Here is a 26111-nt window from a genome sequence, read left to right on the forward strand (position 1 = left end):
CTTCTACCGTGAGGAAAAAGGTGGATACTTTATTCATTTTAACTAATAGCTAATATTGTATAAAATACACAGTACGTAAAATGTAAACATACCTGATTGTCATCCATTCACTTGAATTGAGCTCAATATTTGTAAACGCTTATGTGAAAAGAGGAAACATATAAGTTAGCTGTTGTCACGTTGCTTCTTCCTGCTATTGTTTGCCTGCCGAACCCAAACATATTATCTTACCTTGTTCACATTTTATAATTGATCTGATATCATTTGCAGCTTCAAGCATCAGACAAGTATTCGAGTTATGCAGAGCCAGACAGGTGAAACACACAAAGGTAACTAAAGTTCATTTCTCCCAGCAGGAGAAGTGCACGGAGGGACACGCCCTTTGCTATACAAACTACGCCCAATATCACAACTCTGCGCTCTGATTGGTTGGTGCGACTAACGGGGCGTTGATTTCCGGTATGCAGAGGCTGGAATTTCAGGTTTGTCTCTTGTGGGCTTCGGGGTAGCGGTGACGCGCGTCGCCCTGATCACCGACTCATTTCCATTTTTTCGTCTTCATGCTTTTGATTGCATGTGTTTAGTCTTAGATAAGTATGACTGAGAGCGCGGGGAATAAAAATGAGGATTGTCATGCAGCGAATGGTGTGAAGCCAGGAAGAAATGGAATGGTGAAGAGCCATCATCACCATCATCAGTATCAAAAGCAGCAGGAGAAGGTGAGGCCACATCATGCATTGAGATCTTTGAATCATGCATGGCTATTATTTCATATTTGCTTGTGCAGTTTGTTGTACGATGAGAATAATGATGCATGGCAACACACAGCAGCTGTTCTCAATGCTGTGTCTGCCAGGATTGTGCTCAGTTAGTGCATGACATGCAGTTTCACTGTTTATGGCACGGTCACATGTGGAAAAGTAAACTTTGACAGTCAGAAGAGGTGTGGACTGTATCCTGGTAATATCGTTTTATGTGCCCTGGCCATTTTAGCATTAAAAATATGATGATGTGGCTAATGTGATGTTGCCATAAGTGAAAACTCGTGTGGACAAACTATGTTTGTTGAAGCAGAAAGTTAATGTGCAACCTCATGCTGCATTTGCATTAATGCAAGTCAAATGCATTGAAAACAAGTCAAGATGTTCGTGTCTTAACAGTCTTAACAACTTTGACTTCAAGGACTTTTAAATATAAACCAACCTTGAGGAATTGGATAAAAATTCACTGGATTAAAAGTGACAACTAGCCCTTTTGTCCTTAGTTATAGTTATTCCCTCTAATATATAGATTTATATTTAGTTATTCTAGTAGTATCGAGTTTTTGTGAATATTTTGCGCACATTAGTGTATTTAATTTAAAGTTATAGAAAATTGATCTATATAGTTGTATTCTAAGTTTATATGTATTGTTCTGTATAAAACAGTGTAGTAGTTTCAGTAATTTTCAGTTTTATCATTATAATCTGTATGCAGATTTTATTTATAGTTCTGAAAATACTAATAAATGGAAATGTATAGTAGTATATTTTATTTGAAGTTATAGTTGTATAAATAAATCTATAGATATACACTACCATTCAAAAGTTTTTTTTTACATTAAAGTCTCTTCTGCTCACCAAGCCTGTATTTATTTGTTCAAAGTACAACAGTAAAATTTGAAATATTTTTACTATTTAAAATAACTGTTTTCTATTTAAATATATTTTAAATTGTAATTTATTCCTGTGTTTTCAAAGCTGAATTTTTAGCATTATTACCAGTCACGTGATCCTTCAGAAAATGTTCTAATATTCTGATTTGCTGCTCAAAAAACAATTATTATTATTATTATTATTATTATTATTATGTTTAAAACAGCTGAGGTTTTTTTGATGACTAGTAAGTTCAGAAACATGGCTTTTATCTGAAATCAAAATCATTTGTAACGTTATAATTGTCTTTATCATGACTTTTGATCAATTTAAAGCATCCTTGCTAAATAAAAGTATTAATTTTTATAATTTCTTTCCAAAAAATATAAATGCTGACTCCAAGCTTTTGAATGGTATAGTGTGTGTTTGTTACAAACGCTTTTTATTTGTATTTTTGCTGTATTTTGGATCAAATAAATGCAGGCTTAGTGAGCGGAAGAGACTTCTTTAAAAAGCATGAAAAATCTTACTGTTCAAAAACTTTTGACTGTGTAGATAATAAATTTCTACTTTTATTTTTGATTACTCCATGTATTAAATAAACTGGATTTTAGTAACACATAATTTGCCGTTTTAATCTGTATTTGATTTTTAAAAAATAATATTAATATGTAAATATTAATATTACCATCTATATGTCATTATGTTTAAGTTTGTAGATAATAAATCCATCAATGGATCTAAATAGCTAAATGCACTGAGGAAGACAGGTCAAGATCTTGATCTCATACCAGTGTCTTGTGCGGGTGATTGTAAGCAACTCATGATTCGAGTTAAAGCTCTAGGAATTTCTGTCATGTGCCTTGTGTACTCTAAGTGTTTTGAGTGGGAGATCAGTCAGCTTCATCTGTTCCGAGATATAGTTTGTTATTGTCACAGCTCCTTTGTTTATTCAACTAAACTTTCTTGTAAAGCCATATCTGCTTTTTCAACTTCTTTTGATTCACTTTCCATTGTAATGTTTACCAACAGCCTTCAATAGTATATCACAGACATCTAAGTTTTGAAAATCTGTTATCACGTATTTTTTCAAAAGACTCTTCCTGGAAGGTGCTTTCCGCCTCGCAACTGAATGCAAAGTTGTGCTGCTGTCTTGGAGCTGGTGGCAGCTCACGTGGATGTCACTGTTGCTAGACTCCATGGTATTTGTTAGTAGAGCATGACTAGTCACATGTGCCTGCAAATCACAGGGTTTTGAATGAACTACTTTATCTGTTTGGTCCTAAAACTTTTGCCTGATCCTTTGGTTACTATGAGTTTGGTTACCAAACTTTGAAACTGTTTAAGTTCTCACTTTTGCAAAAGTATCAATGAATAAAGCTTGCCAATAGTACTTCTAAACTGCAAATGTTTGAATTTTACACAACTTGTAATCAGTAACCACAATGTGATGGTACCATGACTACAGTGTTTTAATGGGTTCTGCTTTACAGGTTTACAATGCTGCATGCAATGGAGAACTTTACAGCAGGCCGTATATTGAGTCCTTTGAGGAGACTCCCATGCTGGTTGCCGTGCTCACGTACATGGGCTACGGCATCCTCACCATCTTTGGATATCTGCGGGATTTCATGAGGGAGTGGAAAATTGAAAAATGCCACATAGCCAGAGAAAGGGAGGAGCAGAAGGTAAACATTGTCATGTGTGCATGGTGGGAAAAAACAAATATATACACTGTTCAAAGTTTTTATTCAGCTGGAATGAAATACATTTTCAAATATAGCTCCAAGCAACTATTACCAAGGTTCAAGCACTTTAAGACATTTAAGCCAATATTGTTATAAAAATACCATGAGCTGCATACAAAACAGATAAAGAAAATATATCATGTATATAATATAATATATAATATAATAAAACAATCCTATGTCTGTTTGCTTTCATATTTCATGTGTAGAACAGTAGAAAAGTGTTTTAATACATTTTTTTTAATATGGAAGATCTAGAGAGTGAACACGCTCTGACTCGTATAACACTCGCGCACATGGAAGAAAAAAGGACAGTGTTCTCCTCCAGATCATATAATTCAGTGGAGAATGAATAGAAATTATATTAAGAACATTTGAGAATAACCATCGGTTCTCAGATGCAATGATAACGAGCACATCCTCTTCTCTCTCGAAATACTCTTCTTCTGTGTTAGTTTACACTAGTTTTCGAAAACAGCGTCCTTTTTGTACAACAGCAGTTGCTCCGGGCACGTGATGTAATGTTCAAATCTTATTGGACGGCCGTGTTTTCGCTTTGCGAAACTGAAAAAAAATTGTTGGACTGGTTTTTAAAAAATCTTCGCTTTTTCGGTGCGTGAATGTTCGCGGTGGAAGCACTCATAGGAATCTTGTTTTATTCCAGCACGTCATTGCGTGCGATGTTCATTTCGCTTTTTCATGCTAAATGTGGAAAGGCCTTAAATCATTGAAAAAAATAGAAAAATACAGGTAATTTGCCGTAGAAATATGATGAACTTTTATGACTTGTTTAGAATCACCTGTCGCATGTGCTCACCAGGTTTTGGGAAGTTTTGAGTTTTTCTTTTGACTTTATAGGATTTTAAGTCAATTTGGACAGGCCGCTTTTCTAAACGACCCTGTTATAGCTTCCTAAAGTATAAATGTAAACATTTTTTTGAAAATGATTGACCTACAGAGTCCAGAGAATTGTAATGCAGTGTTCGCAAATGTATGTTTTTTACATGTTCTCAATCATTTAACAAACAATTTTATTGACAGCAGTGGTTCTACAAGCTGTTGTTCAGAATGAGGAGTTATATCATATGTTACAAATATCACGTATTTGCACAAAAAAAAAAAAAAAAAAAAAGTGCAATGTACAATCGTTTATGGCCTTAAAAAAAAGTGATATCGCCCTCAGTGGCTGATTTCTTTCAGATTTCTCCTTTGACCTTTGAACGGTACTAGGGTAACATTTTTAATCTAGAGATGGAAACTTTTTATTATCAATAAAGTGGTTTACTGTCAAATAAACCACTTGCATTTTTATGTTATAAGGAACATTTTTAAAAATTGAATTACAAAAAATTTAAGTTGTTTTTAAAACTCAATATGCTTAAACTCATATGCTTGAAAACATTGTTTAGGTTCCATGTTTTTTCTTTGACTCTCCCAAAATTGTATCTGTGCAAAGCATTATGGTAACTTGCTGGTGTACGTTTGAGAGGAAGAGGCTATTTAGTCAGAGGAAGGATATTGTGCAGTTTACCGTTACTGTAAAGTACTTTAGGGCACTGAAAGGTTACGTTTTGTTTTGCTACATGCCTTTTATGGATATTGTTATTTCTAAAATACTGGATACAGAACAACTGGAAAAAATGTGAATCTGTTTTTGTTTCTTTCTCCAGGACTTTGTTCCACTTTATCAGGACTTTGAGAATTTCTACACAAGGAATTTATACATGAGGATTCGGGACAGCTGGAACAGGCCCATTTGCAGTGTTCCTGGGGCCACATTTGACCTTGTTGAGCGCAGTTCCAATGATTACAACTGGACCTTTGAGTAAGTAGGCTGTCTTGGACCTGAACAGGGGAAAAAACACCACATCTTTGACTGTTTTACCTCCCAAGATGTGAGCTGCATTAATCTAATGATTATAATATCAAGGTCACTTTCAAGCTGCTAGTGAAAGGACTTGATTATAACCTGAAATATGAGCTTGTATGAGACTTACAATCCAGTCTAGGGTCGTCAAGGATTAGTTTTGGCTCAGAAGAAATCTTACGCAAGTGTATTGTGCTTTTTCAGGTACACTGGGCGAGTGGTGAAGGATGTGATAAACCTTGGCTCGTATAATTATCTGGGCTTTGCAGAGAACACAGGCGCCTGTGCCACAGCGGCGGGAGAGGTGACGGTGAAATTTGGGGTGGGCGTGGCCAGCACTAGACAGGAAATGGGTGAGCACTTATTAGTTACTGTTGCTTTTCAGGAAATATTGGGACAAACATTTGAGGTCAAAAGTTTACATCCCCTTTTCAGAATCTGTCAAATGTTAATTATTTTACTAAAATAAGAAGGATCATACAAAATGCATGTTATTGTTTATTTAGTACTGATCTGAATAAGATATTTCACATTTTTCAGATGATTTACATCTAGTCCACAAGAGAAGATAATAGTTGAATTATAGTGGAAAGAAATAATAAACGCAAGATCTTTTTTTTTTTTTTTTTATTTAAATGCTGTGTTTTACAAAGACACAATCGCAATGGTTAAACACGTCCGTCTACCTTATGTTAACAGAAAACACTGGAAAAAAAAAAAACAGTGCAGTGGAGTGCAAAAACTTGTTTAGGGCTAGTTTACTGTTTGAGATAAACAGATAGCAGGTAAACTGTCTAGCAGCTAAAGCTAAATGTGCTAATTAAAGAGCTTTGACTAAAAATACTAGATGTTTTGCGATTAAACAAGTTGTGACCGATATTTTTTTTTTCTGTATTGTGACCTACATCAAAATATAACGGATTACCAAAAAATAAGAAAAATTTAGGGTGGGAGACTTGGTTCTGTCTATTGGTTGTTGTTTGGATGGAGGCAGATCAGTTAAATGTGAGGTTCCTGTTGATTGTAAGAAAGGGACGGGGTTTAAATAATTGGAGAAGAAAAGAAGCCTTCCGTTTTCACTGAATGGTTCAGTTATTTTGATTAAGAATTTTTTTAAAGAAGAACTACTAAATTATGCCCCATTTTACGATATGTAATATAAGTCTTAGGTATTCCCAGAATGTGTCTGAAGTTTCAGCTCAAAATACCCCACAGATCATTTATTATATCATTTTGAAAATGCCGATTTTAAGTAGAAGCAGAAACACACTGTATTCGTGCATGCCTCTTTAAATGCAAATGAGCTGCTGCTCCCCACCCCCTTTTCCAGAATAGGGCTGTCTTTACAGCTCATACCTCAGATACTCTGCCAAAACATATCTGTTTGGTTTTGATTGTCATGTCTATCGTGTTGAAATCATGCATTTTAAGCCATATCACTTTAGACTTCTGATAGGGTTTTTTGAGCGCATACATCCGAAGCACGCGCACAGAAAGCGGCTCTCACACAGCATGTGAGTGCTAAACTAAGTTCTCTTTCATGTCTTATTGCGCTTAAACTGTCAAATACACACAAGCTAATGTTAAAAACCCACTAGTTACAAAAACAGTCAGTTATATAAGCAGCTGGGAAAGAAATCGCATGTTTATATGAGATCTGTGTGGCAGAAGCGTAAAATATACAGTAAATAAATCAATAAATCCACTGCCTTCTTGTCTCCTCTGAGGCTGGGAAATATTGTTCTGCATGCTTTGCTCAAACTTTCGCCATGTCGCTTGCGAAAACAGAATGATGGCGCCGTGGGTGAAAACGTGCATATTAAGGGGCGGTAATATTATAATAAGATCCCCTTCCAAGTCACAGGGGGAGCGAAATCTGAGCGGTTAGTTTTTTTTTACAAGCTTGCAGAGAAAGGCTTACCAAAACAAAGTTACTGGGTTGTTCTTTTTCAAGTTTTCTGGGTTGGTACATGCAGTGGGGACCCAATTATAGCACGATTTTTATATATCACCTTTAAAAGTTAAACATAAATGCACAAAGCTCACAAAACAGTCAATAACATGCATTTAGAAAATAGTCAATTCTTACTTAATGCAGTCTTTGAATCTAGTTATTATATGGACTAATGTTGGAGCTTTCTAGGATGACTTTGCTTTCGAAATACACACAGGTGTTGGTTCTCTAGCTACCGTTTACAGTCAGTGAGTGTTTGCTTGCATTAGTTGATTTATTTATGTTTCGCTTAGGCAACCTCGACAGGCATGAAGAGTTGGAGAAACTGGCGGCTTCATTCCTAGGAGTGGAGTCAGCTATGGCTTTCGGGATGGGATTTGCAACCAACTCCATGAACATTCCTGCATTAGCTGGCAAGGTTTGAAGTGCTAGACCATTTGGCTTCCTCTCTATCTTTCTCCTGCTTTGCCAACTTTTCTGTCCCTATCTCTTGTTGTGATGAACCACCCTGGCAACTCCTAAAATTTATAGGAGTGTCAGCACAGGCGGATCCCTTCTTGACCTGTCAGTGCTTGTTTAAATAATACATGAGTTTCTGGTGTGTGAATATTTTTCTTTGTTGGTTTAAGCACACTGGGTGGATATGTAACGTTTTATCACCAGTGCAAAGGGAGGAGATTACTGTAATGGTATAGATAGACCACCGGTTCCAACTCAAACAGTTTGTGCAGCTCTCACAATGGAATGCACTTGATAAGGCACAAAATCGCCACAGGAAACATGTGCCTAGCTGCAAGTGCACCACAGAGATTTCCCAACTTCACTTCCTGTTGCAGTTCAAGAGAGATCTAGTGATTTAGCACTAAAACGCCTGACTTTCCAGATTTACGTGATCGAAACTGATTTCAAAGGATGAGCATTGTGAAAGGCAAGCGTTAAAATAACAGAGACAAAAGACGCAGCAAAAAAAGCTTTAAAGTCCCCCTGAAATCAATTCGAATTGTGATATTAACTCAATTGTGAGTTGTAATGTCAGAAGAGTGAGATATAAACTCACATTTGCAAGAAAACAGTCTGGACTCTGAGTTTATGACTTTTTCTTAGAGTTGTGTGATATAACCTCACAATTGCAAGTTATAAAGTCAGAATAGTGGGATAAAAACTCATAATGACTGCTGAAAATCCAGCTTTCCCATCACAGAAATAAATTACATTTAAAAAAAAAAAAAAAAAAAAAAAAAAAATATATATATATATATATATATATATATATATATATATATAAATAATATTTAAAAATGTATTTTAGATGAAGTAAATGCATTTTCTTACAGTGACCTGACACAGTTTTTCCTGTTTGTAGGGATGTCTGATTCTAAGTGATGAGTTGAACCATGCCTCTCTGGTACTGGGAGCCCGGCTGTCCGGCTCCACCATCCGGGTCTTTAAACACAATAGTGAGTTTGCACTGACAGGCACATGTCTTATCATATCATCACTATCTATATATCTCAACACCCTCAGTCCTAGTTCCCAGCTGTTGACACCACAAGCTAAAGAATTAACTTTTGGTGCAGCTCCAGTGCACACAAAGCATAACCCATGACGCTGCAACTGTTCGAGTGGAAGATTGACAGACCTTGACCCATGTTCAAATCTTGATCTTAAAGTCCTGAAGTTTACTTATTTGTAGTCTGGATTGTTTTCAGACTTGTTTCTGAATGCCATTTTGGTTAATGTCCAGTCAAACACTATGAATACAAAATGTATCACTGGAAAGGTCAGCTCTCCATCGCATTTCAGCTGTGTTACTCTAAATGGATCATTTAAATTGCCAATTTGGACAGATGACTGTCAGGTGATTAAGAAATGAGCTTCTAAATGAATAAACTTGAGGTGAATAGGTAATGGTCCTTGAAACCCTTGAGTCAGATTGTAGAGGCTTGGGGAAACTTCAGCAGCATTCTGATTACTTATTACTGAAGCTCTTGAAGCAGTTCTTGCTCTGACACTTTGTAATGAATTTATGTGCTGTGCTTTCTTAAATCATGACCAAGGACACAGGCAACATTTTACTAAACTATGACTCCAGAATACCACATAGTTTTGATATGGCCGATGAATGAAAACCACTTTATTAGTAGCTTATGTCACCAATATCACACCATTTAATCTTCATTTTTTTAAATGAAGACAAGCCTTTGGATCAAATGTAGTTATTTTACTCTGGGTTAAACATGGTTAAACATTTTATTTGCTTAAATGCAGATATGCAGAGCCTGGAGAAGTTGCTCAGAGACGCAATCGTTCATGGCCAGCCTAGAACACATCGACCCTGGAAGAAAATCCTCATTCTTGTGGAGGGCATCTACAGGTGATTAAACTCTCTCATTTTCCTGGAATGCATTTCGTGATTGCAAATGTCTATTCTCTACTCCTGTGGCTTTCTCAAGACATGTTATCACATGTACTTTGCTGCATTCTTGACAGTTAAACTGTTAAATGAATTGCCACACATTTCAAAGTTTAATGTACTCTAACCTGTTTTTAACTCAGTATGGAGGGCTCCATCATACGGCTGCCAGAAGTTATAGCCCTGAAAAAGAAGTACAAGGCCTATCTTTATCTGGACGAGGCTCACAGTATCGGGGCGTTAGGACCTAGCGGTCGAGGGGTGGTGGAGTATTTTGGACTGGACCCCAAAGATGTAGACGTCTTGATGGGCACCTTCACAAAGAGCTTCGGCGCTGCTGGTGGATACATAGGAGGGAGGAAGGTATGAAGTTCAAGTGCCTATTTGTAATTGAAAAAAAATATTTACCAATAACAGTTGTTGTTATACATGTATGTTGTCTTTATATTTTTATTAGTGCTGTCAAAATTACAGTGAGGGAAAAATTTTTTGATCCCCTGCTGATTTTGTACGTTTGCCCACTGACAAAAAAATGGTCAGTCTATAATTTTAATGGTAGCTTTATTTGAACTATGAGAGACAGAATAACAACAAAAAATCCAGAAAAATGCATTTCAAAAAAGTTATTGAGTGAAATCATTATTTGACCCCTTCGCAAAACTTGACATAGTACTTGGTGGCAAAACCCTTGTTGGCAAGCACAGAGGTCAGACATTTCTTGTAGTTTTCCACCAGGTTTGCACACATCTCAGGATGGACTTTGTCCCACTCCTCTTTGCAGATCCTCTCCTAGTCATTAAGGTTTCGAGGCTGACGTTTGGCAACTCGAACCTTCAGCTACCTCCACAGATTTTCTGTAGGGTTAGGCCACTCCAGGACCTTAATGTGCTTCTTCTTGAACCATTCTTTTGATGCCTTGGCTGTGTGTTTTGGGTCATTGCAATGCTGGATTAACAATTCACCCATTTTCAATGCCCTGGCTGAGGGAAGGAAGCTCTTACCCAAAATTTGACGTTACACGGCCCGTCCATCTTCCCTGTGATGCGTTGTAGTTGTTCTGTCCCCTTAGCAGAAAAACACCCTCAAAGCATAATGTTTCCACCTCCATGTTTGGCAGTGGGGATGGTGTTCATTGGGTCATAGGCAGCATTCCTCCTCCTCCAAACACGGCAAGTTGAGATGTTGAGAGCTCGATTTTGGTCTCATCTGGCCACAACACTTTCACCCAGTTCTCCTCTGAATCGTTTAGATGTTCATTGGGAAACTTCAGATGGGCCTGTACATGTGTCTCCTTGAGGAGGGGGACCTTGCGGGTGCTGCAGGATTTCAGTCCTTCACAGCGTAGTGTGTTACCAATTGTTTTCTTGGTGACTATAGTCCTAGCTGCCTTAAAATCATTGACAAGATCCTCCCTTGTAGTTCTGGGCTGATTCCTCACCATTCTCATGATCATTGAAACTCCACAAGGTGAGATCTTGCATGGAGCCCCAGACTGAGGGAGATTGAAAGTTATTTTGTGTTTTTTCGATTTGCGAATAATCGCACCAACTGTTGTCACCTTCTCACTAAGCTGCTTGGTGATGGTCTTGTAGCCCATTCCAGCCTTGTGTAAGTCTACAATCTTGTCCCTGTAAACTGATCATTTCTCCATCAGTGGGCAAACGTACAAAATCAGCAGGGGATCAAATCATTTTTTTCTCACTGTATGTCAACACTTAATTTTTTGATTTAGTAATATGCATTGCTAAGAACTTAATTTGGACAACTTTAAAGGTGATTTTGTAAAATATTTAGGTCACACATCGTATAATGTTAATTATATTTATATTATATAAATATTATTATAATTTTATTTAGTTATTTATTACAATTTACAGTTTAAAATAACTGTTTTCTATTTTAATATATTTTAAATTGTAATTTATTCCTGATGGCAAAGCTAAAAAAAAACGTAAATGCCATTACTCTTAAAAAGTCTAAACTCACAGGAATCCTTCCGAAATCATTTGAATTTGCTAAATTGGTATTCAAAAATATTTTCTCATTAGTGTCATTGTTGAAATTAGTTGTTCTGATTTATATCTGTGTGTGTTTTTATGTGTGTACAAGTACTTTAATGCATCCTTTCTAAAAAAAATAATAATAATAATAATAATAATTTCTTTTAATAAATAAATAAAGTGCTATGTTTTGAATGATAGTGTATAATTTCCGTCATTTGTAAAACTCAGTTTATCTGATGTACAAAGCCCACAAAATATTTGGTCATTATGAAACATCTTGTTTTTCATTATTTAGGATTTGATAGACTACCTGCGAAGTCACTCTCACAGTGCAATTTATGCCACCTCTATGTCGCTTCCTGTCGTGGAGCAAATCATCACTTCTATGAAGTGCATTATGGGGTTGGATGGAACGACAATAGGTGAGTTTTACTTTATTTTACCTACTTTATTTTTCTTACTTTTTTTTTACGCCTTCATTTACTTACCCTCATTCTGTTCCAAAACCATATTATCTTATTTCATCCATGGAACACAGAAGAAAATATTTTGAATAATATAGTGGCTGTTTATCATTTTTTTCCTAATGAATGAGGAAAAAAGAACCAGACAAATTTTCCGCATGACTTGTGTTCAAGTTTCATGAAGCCATACAATAGCTTTCTGTGAGGAAGAGAAAGAGATTAATTACACAGACAAAAAAGACAGAATTTTAATTTTCAGCCAAGAAAATGTCAACTGTGTGTTGTTGAGTGCACCACAAGGTGGCAGGATTGACCCAAAAATAGGTAATCAGCTTGCAATGATGTACCATAGATGGTCTTCAGCATTTTGAAGCTGCTTTGCATTACGTTTTTACACTTATTTACCTGCCGGATGTTTTTTTTTTTTTTTTTTTTTTTCCAATAAAGTGCCGTAGTAGATAAATCATGTGGCATAGATACAGATCAAAATGCCAAACATTTCAAACAACGTTGTGTCACAAAGTCACTACAGGCCAAGAGTGTTGGGCTTGGCAAATTCCGCCCATCCTTCAATCACGATGTGTGTTTTTGCCGTCTGGCAATCAGCCGTACAGTAAACAGTCCCGTCTTCCTCCGTTTGTAATTTCCTGTTCTCATCTGCACATCATTGACTGAAAAGCGTCCCTTTACTTCGTCAACTCCATTGTTCTTGTCTTTGCTTTATTGGCTGTTTTATTTCACTGTGAAAATACAATCTTTAAGTTTGTTTGCTCTGTGCGCTCTGGATAAACTTGGCCCAGAAATTGAAATAAGTGTTTCTCAAGGATCACTTTGAAGTGAGCCGAGGGGGGGGAAAAAGATCTGTCGATGTGAGATTTTTCTTCATACAATTTCCCAGCGCTCATGAAATGAGACTGATTAGTTCAACAGCTGTACACAGACTCCGTCCAGGTAAAATATTTAGCTCAAAGTTTAAACCTCTGAAATGTGTTAACAATTACCCACGTAACTAGTGTGATCTGGCCCTTTGGTTAGACCCACCAAACCGCCTGTTTTCCCCCCTGCCACTCAATCAACGCTGGCAGCTACAACAAACAGCCTCTACCAGTCCGTCGGGTCCAGGTGAAGTGCTCAATATGACTAATATGAGTATAACTTTGCTTGGCTAAAGGCTATTTTCTTCTCTTTTCAAAGACTTATTGTTTCTATCATCCTTAAAGATGTCTCCTGAGGACATCTTGCTGTCTCCCAGCGACTTTTCTCTTCTCCTTCACTTGCTAATGGACTTCCTGACTTTCAACAGTATCCCACGTTGATGTGAAAAAGCTCTAAACTCTTGACCTATTGAATGGTCCAGCTCTCGTCTGGCATTAAAATAATAATTTCTGTTTTCAAGAACAGATGCAATTATTTATACAAAGCCAATGTTTTAATGTTTTAGTGTTTCAGTCTCTATTTTGAGTTCCTTGTTTGTCCTGTCCAGCTGTTCTACAGAAAAATTCTTCAGGTCTCACAAATTATTTGGTTTTTCAGCATTTTTGTGTATTTGAACCCTTTCCAACAATGATTGTATGATTTTGAGATCTATTTTTCATACTGAGGACAACCGAGAGACTCGTTTGCAACTATTACAGAAGGTTCAAACGCTCACTAATGCTTCGGAAGGAAAAACTATGCATAAAGAGCCGGGGGTGTAAACTTTTGAACATATGTGACCCTGGACCACAAAACCAGTCTTAAGTAGCACGGGTATATTTGTAGCAATAGCCAAAAATACATTGTATGGGTCAAAATTATCGATTTTTCTTTTATGCCAAAAATCTTTAGCATATTAAGTAAAGATCATGTTCCATGAAGATATTTTGTAAATTTTCTACCATAAATATATAAAAACTTGACTTAAAAGTTGGACAACTTTTAAGGCGATTTTCTCAATATTCAGATGTTTTTGCACCCTCAGATTCCAGGTTTTCAAATAGTTGTATCTCAGATAGGGCTGGGCGATAAAACGATAACGATATATATCGCGATAGACAAAAGATCGATATCAATAAAAAATGTGTTCGATAAAACGTTCGATATTTTGTATTCTACGTCAGTCCGCCCAGCCCCCCTTTAACGTTCAGTTCATAGCGCCAGATCACAATAGAAGTTAAAGTGCCCCTATTATGCCATTTTAAAGGTAGTTAATATTGTTGTAATAGTCTCTTAAAACAGGTTTACATGTATGCAAGTTCAAAAAACACTTTAGTTTTCTCCAAAATTAGATTTATTTTTACCCCGTTTCTAAATGATTCGTAAACGACTCGTGTGAAGCAGTTCGAAGAATCAGTCTCTCTAAACCCCTCCTTTCCGTGAGCCCTCACTGCTGTGATTGGTCAGATGGTGCAGTCCTTTTGGATTGGTCTACCGCTACAGCGCAAAACGAAACGCCCATTGGCATAACTGAATGACAGCTGCGGAGACCTGTTAATGCATAGAAAAGATAGCCTCGATTTTACCCTATCAATTCGAGCCGGAGTCTGACGATGAAACGGTTGAAGTGTCACATCGACAAGAAACTGTTTTGCAAGCACGACTGGAGCAGGACGTTTCTCAGTGGGTGTCATGTGTTAACTGTGGACAGTGTTTGCAATTTGCTTTTGTAAGCGAACCGGGCACACCTCTACATTGTGAACTTCAACACTGTACAATCCATAACACTGCGTTAAGCCATCGTTTATCATTATCATTACTTAAACTAATAAGGCAGACAGACAGTCAAGCTGCATCAATCACAAGACTTTTTAGACTACATTGCACTCACAGCTGAACAACAGAACTACAGAAACGCAAGTTAGCCGCTTACCAAGACATGTGCGGGGTTGTTACACACCATAACGTACACAAAGACGTATTTTGAACGATCGCTAGAAAATACAATTATTAATCATACTTACAGGTAGAAGTTCAGAGGAGCAAGCCGGTCCAAATAAACTGGGCACTGATCCATTTTTTAAAACCAAGCGTTTGGTGAATCTCGCGTTGTAACATTACTCCCCAAGATTAGAAAAGCAGTCATCAGTAAAATGACGCGAACACAACACAAGATTGGCATTGGACTGCTGAGGTGTTGAAAAAATTAATGTTAACCACTGATAGTTTCATCATATAAAACAAATTCACTCTCACAGGCTGTCACAGCGCAGGGCGTCTTCTTGACATGATGTAATCCACGTGAAAATGGTAGGCCTGCTGTTTGTGGGCGGGCAAGTTGTTCGCGAAATTGAATGTGGGCGGACATTACGCAAATGTGTAGCTCGTGACGTGTGGCCGTTACAGAAAAAAGATTCGAATTGCTGACGACTCGTTTAGGCGAATGTGAGCCGACTCTTTTTTTTGATAGACAAAAACTTTATTTATAGTGCACTGTCGGCGTCACAACTTTGCAGATAGTTTATGTTCACATACAGCTACATGACACACTACATGAAATATCATATTTGAAAAGGCATAATAGGGGCACTTTAAGGTTATCTTTCCTACAGAACGGGTCCATGTTGTTGTATTAAACAAACTAAATAGCCTTATGTTATTAATATTATTCACACGACGGCATTTGATTTCTGTCTCTACATGATCGCGCGTTTACAATGTCTCCTCACAGACGGGATCGCGGACTCCATTCATAAAAACGGACTTTACTATAGGGCGGAATGCCGCGGAATTCGTCGATTTTTGGACCAATAAATCAAAAGTTGGTCTGTTAATTAATTCAGATCGCGATATGGACTAGTGTCTGTGAAAACACGTTTTATTTTCACTACTCGCATACTGCACACGTGACGCTCCCGCTAATTTTTGGCCTTTGCATCTCACATGAACAGACAAACTCCAATAAATACATCTCCAAAGCTGCTGTGAGTGTCACTTTTTGTCACTTTTACCGTTTCATTAGTGAAACTAGCATCATTCATACTGTATTACACACTGAAACTTCACAGCAACCTGTCAAAATAAAAGTGCGGTTTAACGTGTAACAGAACAATATTAGTCTTGTATTACTTTGTACAGTATAATGTAGGTGTTTATATGTTCACATTTAAATAATTTACATAAAACAATATATATGATAAAAAATAAAATAAAGAGTCACCACCTAATTGTTGAAAAAATACTATTATTATTAAACCTTTTTTTAACTGAATATAATTTTTCTTCTATGTATTAATTTTAACAGTAAAGCTCAATTTATTTTTATTTTTAAAAATAAATCAGTGATTTTGTTTTCATTTGATTATCAGAAAAATTAATACAAGAATTTCTGAAAAAAAAAAAAAAGATTGTAGGGCCCTATTGTTCAAAATGTTGAAAGTTTTGGACTTAATTTTTCACTTAAATAAATATTTTTGTTATTACACAAAGTATAGGCTAAAGTACCGGGAAAGAAGTAATGTTGGCTACTGGCAACCAGCAATCTGTGCAGAAATAAATATTATCAGCCAAGTACTTTGCAACAACCTCTGACCTGTGGTCAAGCCGTACTTCTGGGCCATACATTAGCTCGACCATTCACTTCATCGACAATGAATGGGGTTTGAATTGAGGATTAAGAGATAATTAAGTGTATATTGTGACTTATGTTTACATTTTAATTATTTGAGTTTTCCATGGTTGTTGACATTTCTGTCTTAATAACTGAGGGGATTATGATCAGAGGCAGGTTAAGTTTAAAATAAAAATGCTTGAGTGTAATATATTTTTCTCCTGGTCCTTATTTTAAATGGGTCATAAAAATATCAATAATTATCGATATCGACCGATATGAAACACTGATATCGTGATATAGTTTTCAGCCATATCGCCCAGCCCTAATCTCAGACAAACATTGTTCTATTTTAACAAACAATATATCAATGGAAAGCTTATTTACTCAGCTTTCAGATGACGTAAGAGTCTCAATTTCGACAAATTTACACTTATGACTGGTTTTGTGGTCCAGGGTCACATATGTGTAGATTTGTCTTATTTTGCCTAAATATCGTATTTTGGTCATATAGTACTGCCTTTCAGAAGCTGCAGAAGATACTTGCATGTGTCCCAGAAGACAAAATAAGTTAAATTTACCCTGATCTTCAAGTTTAAAAAGTTTTCACCCCCAGCTCTTAATGCATCGTGTTTCCTTCTAGAGCATCAGTGAGAATTTGAAGCGTAAAAAAAGCTCTGTTTACACATTTAAATGTTCAAATATTTAAGAAATTACAAATGTTTATAATATAGTATGTATTTTAACCGTGTTGTTCAATAAAACCATATGATTACTTTCTTTTGATACTTTATTTGAACTAATTATTGTGCCTCATTGCTATTATATATGTATTTAAATGATTTTAAAGGCTATTGTTTGCTTAGATCTATTTTTATTACTACAAACAAAATCATTTCCTATTACTCGATTAATCGTCAGAATAATCAACCTATTATTCGATTACCAAAATAATTGTTAGTGACAGCCCTAGTTTTTAGTAGTAGAGTAGTCAGCTTGCTGAAATTTAAAGTACATCTCCACGTCTGTGACCAATATTTACCGAGCTTTGATGAGTAATGATCCAAAAATAGTTCAAAGTTTTGCATTCTTCACATGCTCTTTATTCTCTTTCATATGAATTCAGTATTTATCCAAAACTACAAAGATTTGCTATGTGACCGCATTTGAATGCACTTTGAGCATTTGGTTGCACGAAGTAATAACAGGTTACTGATTAACCGATGACATTTATTGTAGATTAACTGATATTGGAGCATCCAAGAGTGAGAACAAAGGTGGACCCGAACAATCAGAGTGTTTGTGTGGGTTTGTTGGGGGTTGATGCACAAAGAAAACTAATCAAGCAAAGGTCAACTAGGAGACATCCTGTGTATCCCCACAGGAACTGAAACTTATTCGTCCTTGCTTTCTTTGGTCCTTTCTTTCTCGCTTTTTGCATCCCACTCTAGCCACAGTTGATCTGTTTTACCCGCATGTTTGATTTGAAGCCTGCAGCACTGTATTGATTTGACAAGTGACTTCACTCTGAACAAATTGCCTCCAGCATTCATTTACTGCCAGGTTTACAATTTATGTTCCTTCGTAATGTGTTGTTTTATTTCTGTTGTGTCAAAACAAGGATTTCAATCCCAGTTTTATAGCTTGCAATATTAAATTGTTTCAATAGTTCTTGAAGGCAATTTGACACCTACTTACTTCATTTGCCAAGTTAGTTTTGGATATCATACTTGGCGGTTCACTGTACTTGGGCAATTTTAGTCAGTGTAGATGATTTCATCATCAGGATGAGTGTTATGTAGAGTTCATTTTATTATAAAGTGTTGATTTCATCTAGTGATTCGTTTACATTTGACCTCCACGCACACTGCAAAAAAAAAAAATTCTAGTTATTCCATATTTGAAACCCTGGACTACAAAACCAATCTTGAGTAGCACAGGTATATTTGTAGCAGTAGCCAAAAATATATTGTATTTGTCAAAGTTATCAATTTTTTCTTTTATGCCATAAGATTATGTTCCATGAAGATATTTTGTAAATTTCCAACCATAAATATATCAAAACCTAATTTTTGATTAGTAATATGCATTGCTAAGAACTTCATTTGGACAACTTTGAAGGTGATTTTCTTAATTTAGAATTTACTTTGTCCTAACAAACCATACACCAAAAGAAAGCTTATTTATTCAGCTTTCAGATATATAAATGTATAAAATAAAAAAAAAGCAACACTTGACTGGACAGGACTGGTTTTGTATTCCAGGGTCACATTTTTCAGTTAAAATATCTAATAATCCACAAATCAAGCTGAGAAGCAACACTGCATGCAATATTAAGACTTGTTTTTAGAGTGTCTTTTTAATATTTAATATAATTGTATTCTATTTAATTGCACTGGCAGTTTTTCCCCTTTTTTTTTAAAGTATGAAGTTAAAAACAAGCGGAAAAAAGTCTGTCAGTGCAAATACAGTCTATTAAAACAACTCTTAAAATTACTTGAAGCAACAGTGCATAAAATATTATCTTGTTTTAAAGATTTTTTAGACATTTTTACCAGAAAGCAAGCCAATTAAAAACTCATCAAGTCATTTTTGTTTTCAGTTAAGTGAAGTTTGTCCTGGACTGGCCTACATTTTCAATTCATTTATTGTTTCTGAATACAGATGCAGATGCTTTCACAGTCTAGTGGTTTCACAGTCCTACGTGTCCTTGGCCTGAAGGGAAATAAAGTTTTCTTTCAATCAGATCTGGCTTTTAAACCATCCAAAACTCCTGGCGTCCCCACACAAACATGCAGATAAGAAATATTCCTGGCCTTGCTTATTCTCAAGGGAAAATGCACCAAAAATTTGAGAATTCGAAAGATTTCACCTCGTAAATCACAGTAGTTACCCAAGCTGGCATTTTTATCTAACTACCTGATCTCATTGTTACTTCTCTGTACACACAGGCGGACTTGACAAACACTGGACATTCATCTTTGTCTCGAGGTGTTGACTTGCTCTGCGAGAGAGGGCAGATACACATGTTTTAGGTGTAAGAATGTGTTTACCCACACCCCCCTTAGAGCAGGGTAATGGATTGTTATTCCAGATGTGATGTGCTTCTGTTTCTTTGACACTTACATTGTTGGGCAAGTATTTCAAACCAACAGACCTAGCATTAATCGATGACTAGAGATGCAACACGTGTTTGTTAATGAAAAAATCAACAATGGATTTCCATTGATTTATATACGTTAATCAGGGTAGCATTACATTTATTTTTTGACAAGTTGTGAGCTGTGAAAATTTTGGGATTTAGGACTTTTAACCAGTGCGTGCCATTGAGTTTTCCTTATCCTTGTCATACTAGATGTTCATGTCTTTCTCTTTTCAGTCGTAAAGAATTATTTTTTTTTTTTGAGGAAAACATTTCAGGAATGTTCTCCATATAGTGGATTTCTGTGGTTCTCGCGAGTTTAACCGCCCAAAATGCAGTTTAAATGCAGCTTCAAATGGCTCTAAATGATCCCAGCCGAGGAAGAGGCGTCTTATCTAGCAAAGCGATTGGTCATTTTCTTAAATTAATATTTATACACTTTTTAACCCCAAATGCTCATATTGTGTAGCTCTGCAGTGTGCATGCATCTGGTCATCAAAATCTTCCTACATAGCTGTTTTACCTTTTTTTGTAAAGGGCATTTGATTTTCTTTGCACGGTCACTTTAACACTGGGTCGGTACTTTTGCACTGATGTAGGACGATTTTGAAGTTGGAGAAAATGAGTTCAGAGTTTTTCGACATACCCTAACTGTTGCAGAGCTCGACAAGATGAGCATTTGGGGTTAAAAAGTGTATAAATAATAATTTATTTAAGAAAATGAACGGTTGTTTCGCTAGATTCCTCGGCTGGGATCATTTAGAGCACTTTGAAGCTGCATTAAAACTTTTTGGAAGTTCAAACTCACGGGCACCATAGAAGCCACTATATGAAGAAGAAGAACATTCCTGAAATGTTTTCCTCAAAAGAACAACATTTCTTTACGACTGAAGAAAGAAAGGCATGAACATCTTGGAGGAGAAGGGGGTCAGTAAATTATCTATACATTTTTGTTCTGGAAGTGAACTAATCCTTTAACAGCTTTATTTTTGTCAGTGTGAAAGTCAATATTGCGTTTAAACTGACTGAGGTCTGTAGGACCTTTGCATGGCGCCTGTTGAAACTCTATCAGTACATTCACTTTGCCGTAGCGAAAAAACACTTATCTATGGAGGGGAAAAAATAAGAGGATGGTTGCTGAACAAAATAAACAATTTCATGACATTTGTTCTGTCAGGTGCACTTGTTTAATACACTTGAGGGGTTGTTCCCTTGCACATTACACTTACTCATGCGAGTTGTTTCATTTTTGCAGTGAGTGAGTATGAATACAAATACACATATCTGTGTCAAACACATTGCAACGGAGAAAAGGTAGCATAATGATGTTAACGATTTGTCGTTGGACTCAAAATTTTGCTTTTAAAGGGATAGTTCAGCCATAAATTAAAATAACCCCATGATTTACTTGCACTTAAGCCATCCTAGATGTATATGACTGACTTCTTTTTAGACAAATACAGTAGGAGTTATTTAAAAATGTCTTGGCTCTTCCAAGCTTTATAATAGCATTGAATAGCTGTTAAGATTTTGAAGTCCAAAAAAGTGCATCCATCCATCATAAAAAGTACTCCACATGGCTCCAGGGGGTTAATAAAGGCCTTCTGAAGTGCATTGATGCATTTGTGTAAGAAAAATATCCATATTTAAACTTGTAATCTCCATAATCTCTAGCGTCTGTTAACTGTCGCACATGCGTTCACGAGAGTGTGGTCTTTCTACAGTCGTAAAGAAATTGTTTTTCGAGGAAAACATTTTAGGATTTCACTCCATATAGTGGACTTCTATGGTGCCCACGAATTTGAACTTCTAAAATGCAGTTTAAATGCAGCTTCAAAGGGCTCTAAATGGCCCCAGCTTAGGAAGAACGGTCTTATCTAGCAAAACACACAAAAAAAAGACAAATTATATACTTTTTAACCTCAAACGCTCATCTTATCTAGCTCGTCTTTCTCCTCCAACTTCAAAATCTCCCTACGTCGCTGTTTAACCTTTTTTTTTGTGAATGGCATTTGATCTTATTTGCATGTTTACATTGTAAACACTGCAGCAATGTTTGGTGATTTTGAAGTTGGTGGAGAAAATGAGATGGGAGTTTTTTGACATACCCTTACTGTCTTGAACCGGAATACACAGAGTTGATGCAGAGCTAGACAAAACGAGCATGTGAGGTTAATAAGTATATTAGTTGTCAGTTTTTTTTTTAGAAAGTAACCAATCATTTTTCTAGGTAAGACCCGTATTCCTCGAATGGGGTCATTTAGAGCCCTTTGAAGCTGCATTTAAACTGCATTTTGGAAGTTCACACTCGCAGGCACCATAGAAGTCCACTATATGAAGAGAAATCCTGAAATGTTTTCCTCAAAAAAGCCTATTTCTTTACGACTGAAGAAAGAAAGACATGAACATCTTGGATGACAAGATGTTGAGTAAATTATCTGTAAATTTTTGTTCTGGAAGTGAACTTCTAATATGCTGATTCTGTGCTCAAGAAACATTTTTTATTGTTAGCAATGCTGAAAAAAAAGTGTCTTTAAAAAAACTCGGAAACTTTTGAACGGTAGTGTTAATGTAAAACGTCTCTTGAATTCTTGAATGAAGGAAAAGTGATGTTACTGATCAGAGGAGTGAATGTGGATGACTGTGAAATGAATCAACCTATAAACGGGTGTAAAATCCCCTGTTCGCTTTCCGCTGACTTGAACTTCAGCATCAGTACAGCTGCTAGCTAGTGAGTGCCATTGCATCCCATGAATGATTGAGGCCACAGATTTGAGCCTGGAAGGAGCTACTTTGCTTCCTGTTGCCCTTCTCCAGAGAGGTCCTCGTAAGGGGCGAGGAGGCTTTCGGCACGTCAGCCGCCCTCAACTCCTGGTGCTTTTACTTATCCCCTCCCTTCAGATGAAAAGGAAGTAAGGAGGAACTGGCGGTTCAAAAAAGGGAAACAGTCCCCACATCTGGAAGCTCTTTTGGTCCCTTTCGCTGCCTCTCTCTTGCTCCAGATCCTTTAGCTTTGGGTCTGGAAGAAGTTAGCGGGGGTGTGCATTGTGAAACTAGCTGTTGAAAAGGTACCCTAGAAAGATTTACTTTGGAGACTCGAGCTCCACCTCAGTGCACTCGCCCTCCCCCAAGGCCCTACGGCCCTTGCTTGCTATCTCAAGTTGTGCAGCTTGAACTTCCGCTAATGGCTATTGCTTTCAGATGCTCATTTTCATAGAATTGTTCACCTGAGCTGTTTTAGTTCTCTGTAGCCATTCATTAGAACCTCTACAGGTTCCTCAATTTTTAGGGCTGTCAAACATAATAGTCACAGTTTAACTCATCTTTCTGAGTGATTCAGCTTTTTGAAGCTGCTGTTGGAATGTACGCTGTTAAGTAATGAAATATACATTTTGGTTATCTGATTGTATTTTTGATAGTATCTTTATGGTTGTATCTGATTGTATGTTTATGCTTAATTTTGGCATCTTTTTTTAAAAATGAAACCAGACAGAAATTCAGGAGCTTCTAACCAGTCTTAAGTAGCATTAGCCAAAAATACATTGTATGGGTCAAAATTATAGTTTTTTCTAGATTTCTTTCAAAATATTGTCCTATTCTAACAAACCATACATCAATGGAAAGCTTATTTATTCAGCTTTCAGATGATGTATAAATATAAATATATAAAAAAAATTTATTGTGGTACAGGGCCACATATGCTGGTTTGATGCTCAAGAAAATGTTAAAAATTATATTCAAAAATGTCAGGTTTCTTTGATTAATAGAAGGTACTTAAAAAAAAATTAAAAATTAAATTCCACATTCCTGAATAAGAATATTACTTTCTCCAAAAAAAAAAAATCATACTTAGCTCAGTCTTTTAAATGGGACTGTATGTTGTACAATGCCATTTTTTCCAGAACGATTCTCACTTGCATGTAACGATACATTACTTTTATGTTTGGTACTTGCCCATACCGATACCCAATGTTGGGAAAATTACTTTGGAAATGTGATAAGTTACAGTTCACAAGTTACCCTGTTTAAAATGTAATAAACAGTCTAAACATTTATTTAAAATACTTTATTAAGGTAATCTAACTGATTACATTTGATTACTTTTCTAAATTTTAATTTCTATTTTATTTTCTAAATTAATAATGTTGAAACATTTGAAGCAGGCAAGTTTAACCTTACAATACTTAACCCTAATTACCCAGACTTTTCAAAATCCTTCATCACGTGAATATTATATAAGATTATAACAAATGAATTTTAAAGCACAGCCACCACAAAATCAGACTTTAGCACCTTTTTTTACTTTGAGATCGTTCTGAGGTTAAACACATTTAAAATCGTAAGATCTAGTTTAATAATAGTGCTGTTCAAACGATTAATTGTGATTAATCGCATCCAATATAAATGTTTTTCTTTATATATGCACTGTAAAAAGATGTCACCAGTTTCGACTTAGGTTTTTAAGTTCAGCAGCTGCCTTAACATTTTCCCCCGGTTTCACAGACAAAGCTTAAGCCTAGTCCCAGACTAAAATGTAAGTCTGAGCTGTTTCAACTGAAAGAAACTTGCATTGACTGATCTAAAAATATGTCGGTGCCTTTGTTTTGTCTCAAGATGCACAACAGTAATGTTTTTTTCTAAGCATGTTTATAAAAATTACTTAAATATCCTAATTGAACTATCTGCTAATCCTGGCTTAGTCTAAGCCCTGTCTGTGAAACCGGGCCTTTAAGTTTAAGTTAAAAGTACAAGTCATTTTAACTAATTTTATTGTCGTGAGTTGAAATGACCTGTAGTTTTAAGTTGATTTAACTTAAAGGTTGTATCAGCGATTTCTAGCCTAAAACATAAAGTGTCAATTTCAGCTGAGCTTTCTTCACGATCCGCTCGCTGCCTGCCCCATAAATTGTCTGTGAAAAAAACGCGTCTCTCTGGTCAGCCTAGGGTCCGAGACATGCCAAAAAAACAATCGGCGCTATCAACTATTGCACAGATAAACAAACTGTGTTCCAACCAATCAGCGTCAGGGGTTTGGTGTTGTGGACTTTCCTACTGGTGCAGGGATGTGAGGGAGGCGGAGCGAAAGTCCACAACACCAAACCCCTGACGCTGATTGGTTGGAACACTGTTTGTTTATCTGTGGAAAGGTTGGTAGTGCCGATTGTTTTTTTGGCATATCTCGGACCCTAGGCTGACCAGAGAGACGCGTTTTTTTCACAGACAATTTATGGGGCAGGCAGCGAGCGGATCGTGATGAAAGGTCAGCTGAAATTGGCACTTTATGCTTTAGGCTAGAAATCGCTGATACAACCTTTAAAACTTTAAGGCAGCTGCTGAACTTAAGTTTTTAAGTTGAAACTAGTGAAATCTTTTTACAGTGTGTGTATGTACTGTCTATATTTATTATGTATATATGAAGACACACACATACAGTATATATTTTGAAAATATTTACGTGTGTATATATTTATATTTATATCATTTATATTATCTAAAAATATATAAAATAAAAAAATGAATAAGAAACATTGGCATCTAACAATTTCCTGGAATAAAAAAACAGTTGATTTAAAATATAGAGTCTATAATGTAAAACGAATAAACGTGTCCAACTCCTGAAACATTGGTGTCTCATCAGAACAATCTGTGCAATTTTGGAAAGAAATCAACCAGATCTGTATGCATGTGAAAATATTCAGATGCGACCCTTTTTGTAATCGTTAACATTTTCATAAGTAACTGTAATTCAATTACACATTTTTGTCTCAGTAACTGTAACAGATTATAGTTACATTTATTTTGTAGTTTACATAATTCCATTACATGTAACTAGTTATTCCGATACCTCCAACACTTCCGATACCTTTATAGCATTTGTAGTAGTGCTGCTTTATTTGGGCAAGGAACCGATGGGAATCTCCAGAAGCGTAACTGGGCTTCCAGTGTGTTTAACGTTACATATTGGCCAAGCTTAATTTCCTTACCACTGAGCGGCTGACCCGGTCATGACTCGTGGAACCTGCTTTATCTGTCAGTGGCCAATTTACATTGGGGGATTGAGGAAGGAGTCCAGTTTCACAGCCAGTCAAGTCTCCTTTCACAAGGGCTCATCAGATGGAACCTCAATAGCCCCGTCATATACCCCAGGCCGAACTGTTCAACCTTGGGATCCCCACATTCTTTATGACCCTTGTTTTGCAAAACCAGTAAAAGGCAAAATGTCAAGTCATAACAGCACAGCGACTTTTCGGGACCTTGTAGTTGTGTCGCCCTGCAGGCACGGCAAGCATGACAATTGCTAGATTTTTTGGCGTCTGGATGACACCGGGGTGAGACATTGTCACAGAGCAGGAAATTCCTC

General features: G+C 36.4%; 1 protein-coding gene across 1 annotated transcript in view; it reads left to right on the plus strand.

Moving 5' to 3' along the window:
- The first annotated feature begins 509 nt into the window (after positions 1–509).
- sptlc2a (serine palmitoyltransferase, long chain base subunit 2a) overlaps positions 510–26111 on the plus strand; it is a 32107-nt gene continuing 6505 nt past the window's right edge. Inside the window, exons 1-9 of the mRNA XM_073826550.1 lie at positions 510–719; positions 3128–3322; positions 5053–5207; positions 5454–5602; positions 7497–7621; positions 8567–8660; positions 9472–9577; positions 9760–9979; positions 11915–12041. Coding sequence (XP_073682651.1) covers positions 597–719; positions 3128–3322; positions 5053–5207; positions 5454–5602; positions 7497–7621; positions 8567–8660; positions 9472–9577; positions 9760–9979; positions 11915–12041 — 1294 coding nt within the window. The 5' untranslated portion in view covers positions 510–596. The remainder of the gene's footprint in view (positions 720–3127; positions 3323–5052; positions 5208–5453; positions 5603–7496; positions 7622–8566; positions 8661–9471; positions 9578–9759; positions 9980–11914; positions 12042–26111) is intronic.

This window comes from Garra rufa, chromosome 21 (genome assembly GCF_049309525.1).
Source record: "Garra rufa chromosome 21, GarRuf1.0, whole genome shotgun sequence".
NCBI classification, from domain to species: domain Eukaryota; kingdom Metazoa; phylum Chordata; class Actinopteri; order Cypriniformes; family Cyprinidae; genus Garra; species Garra rufa.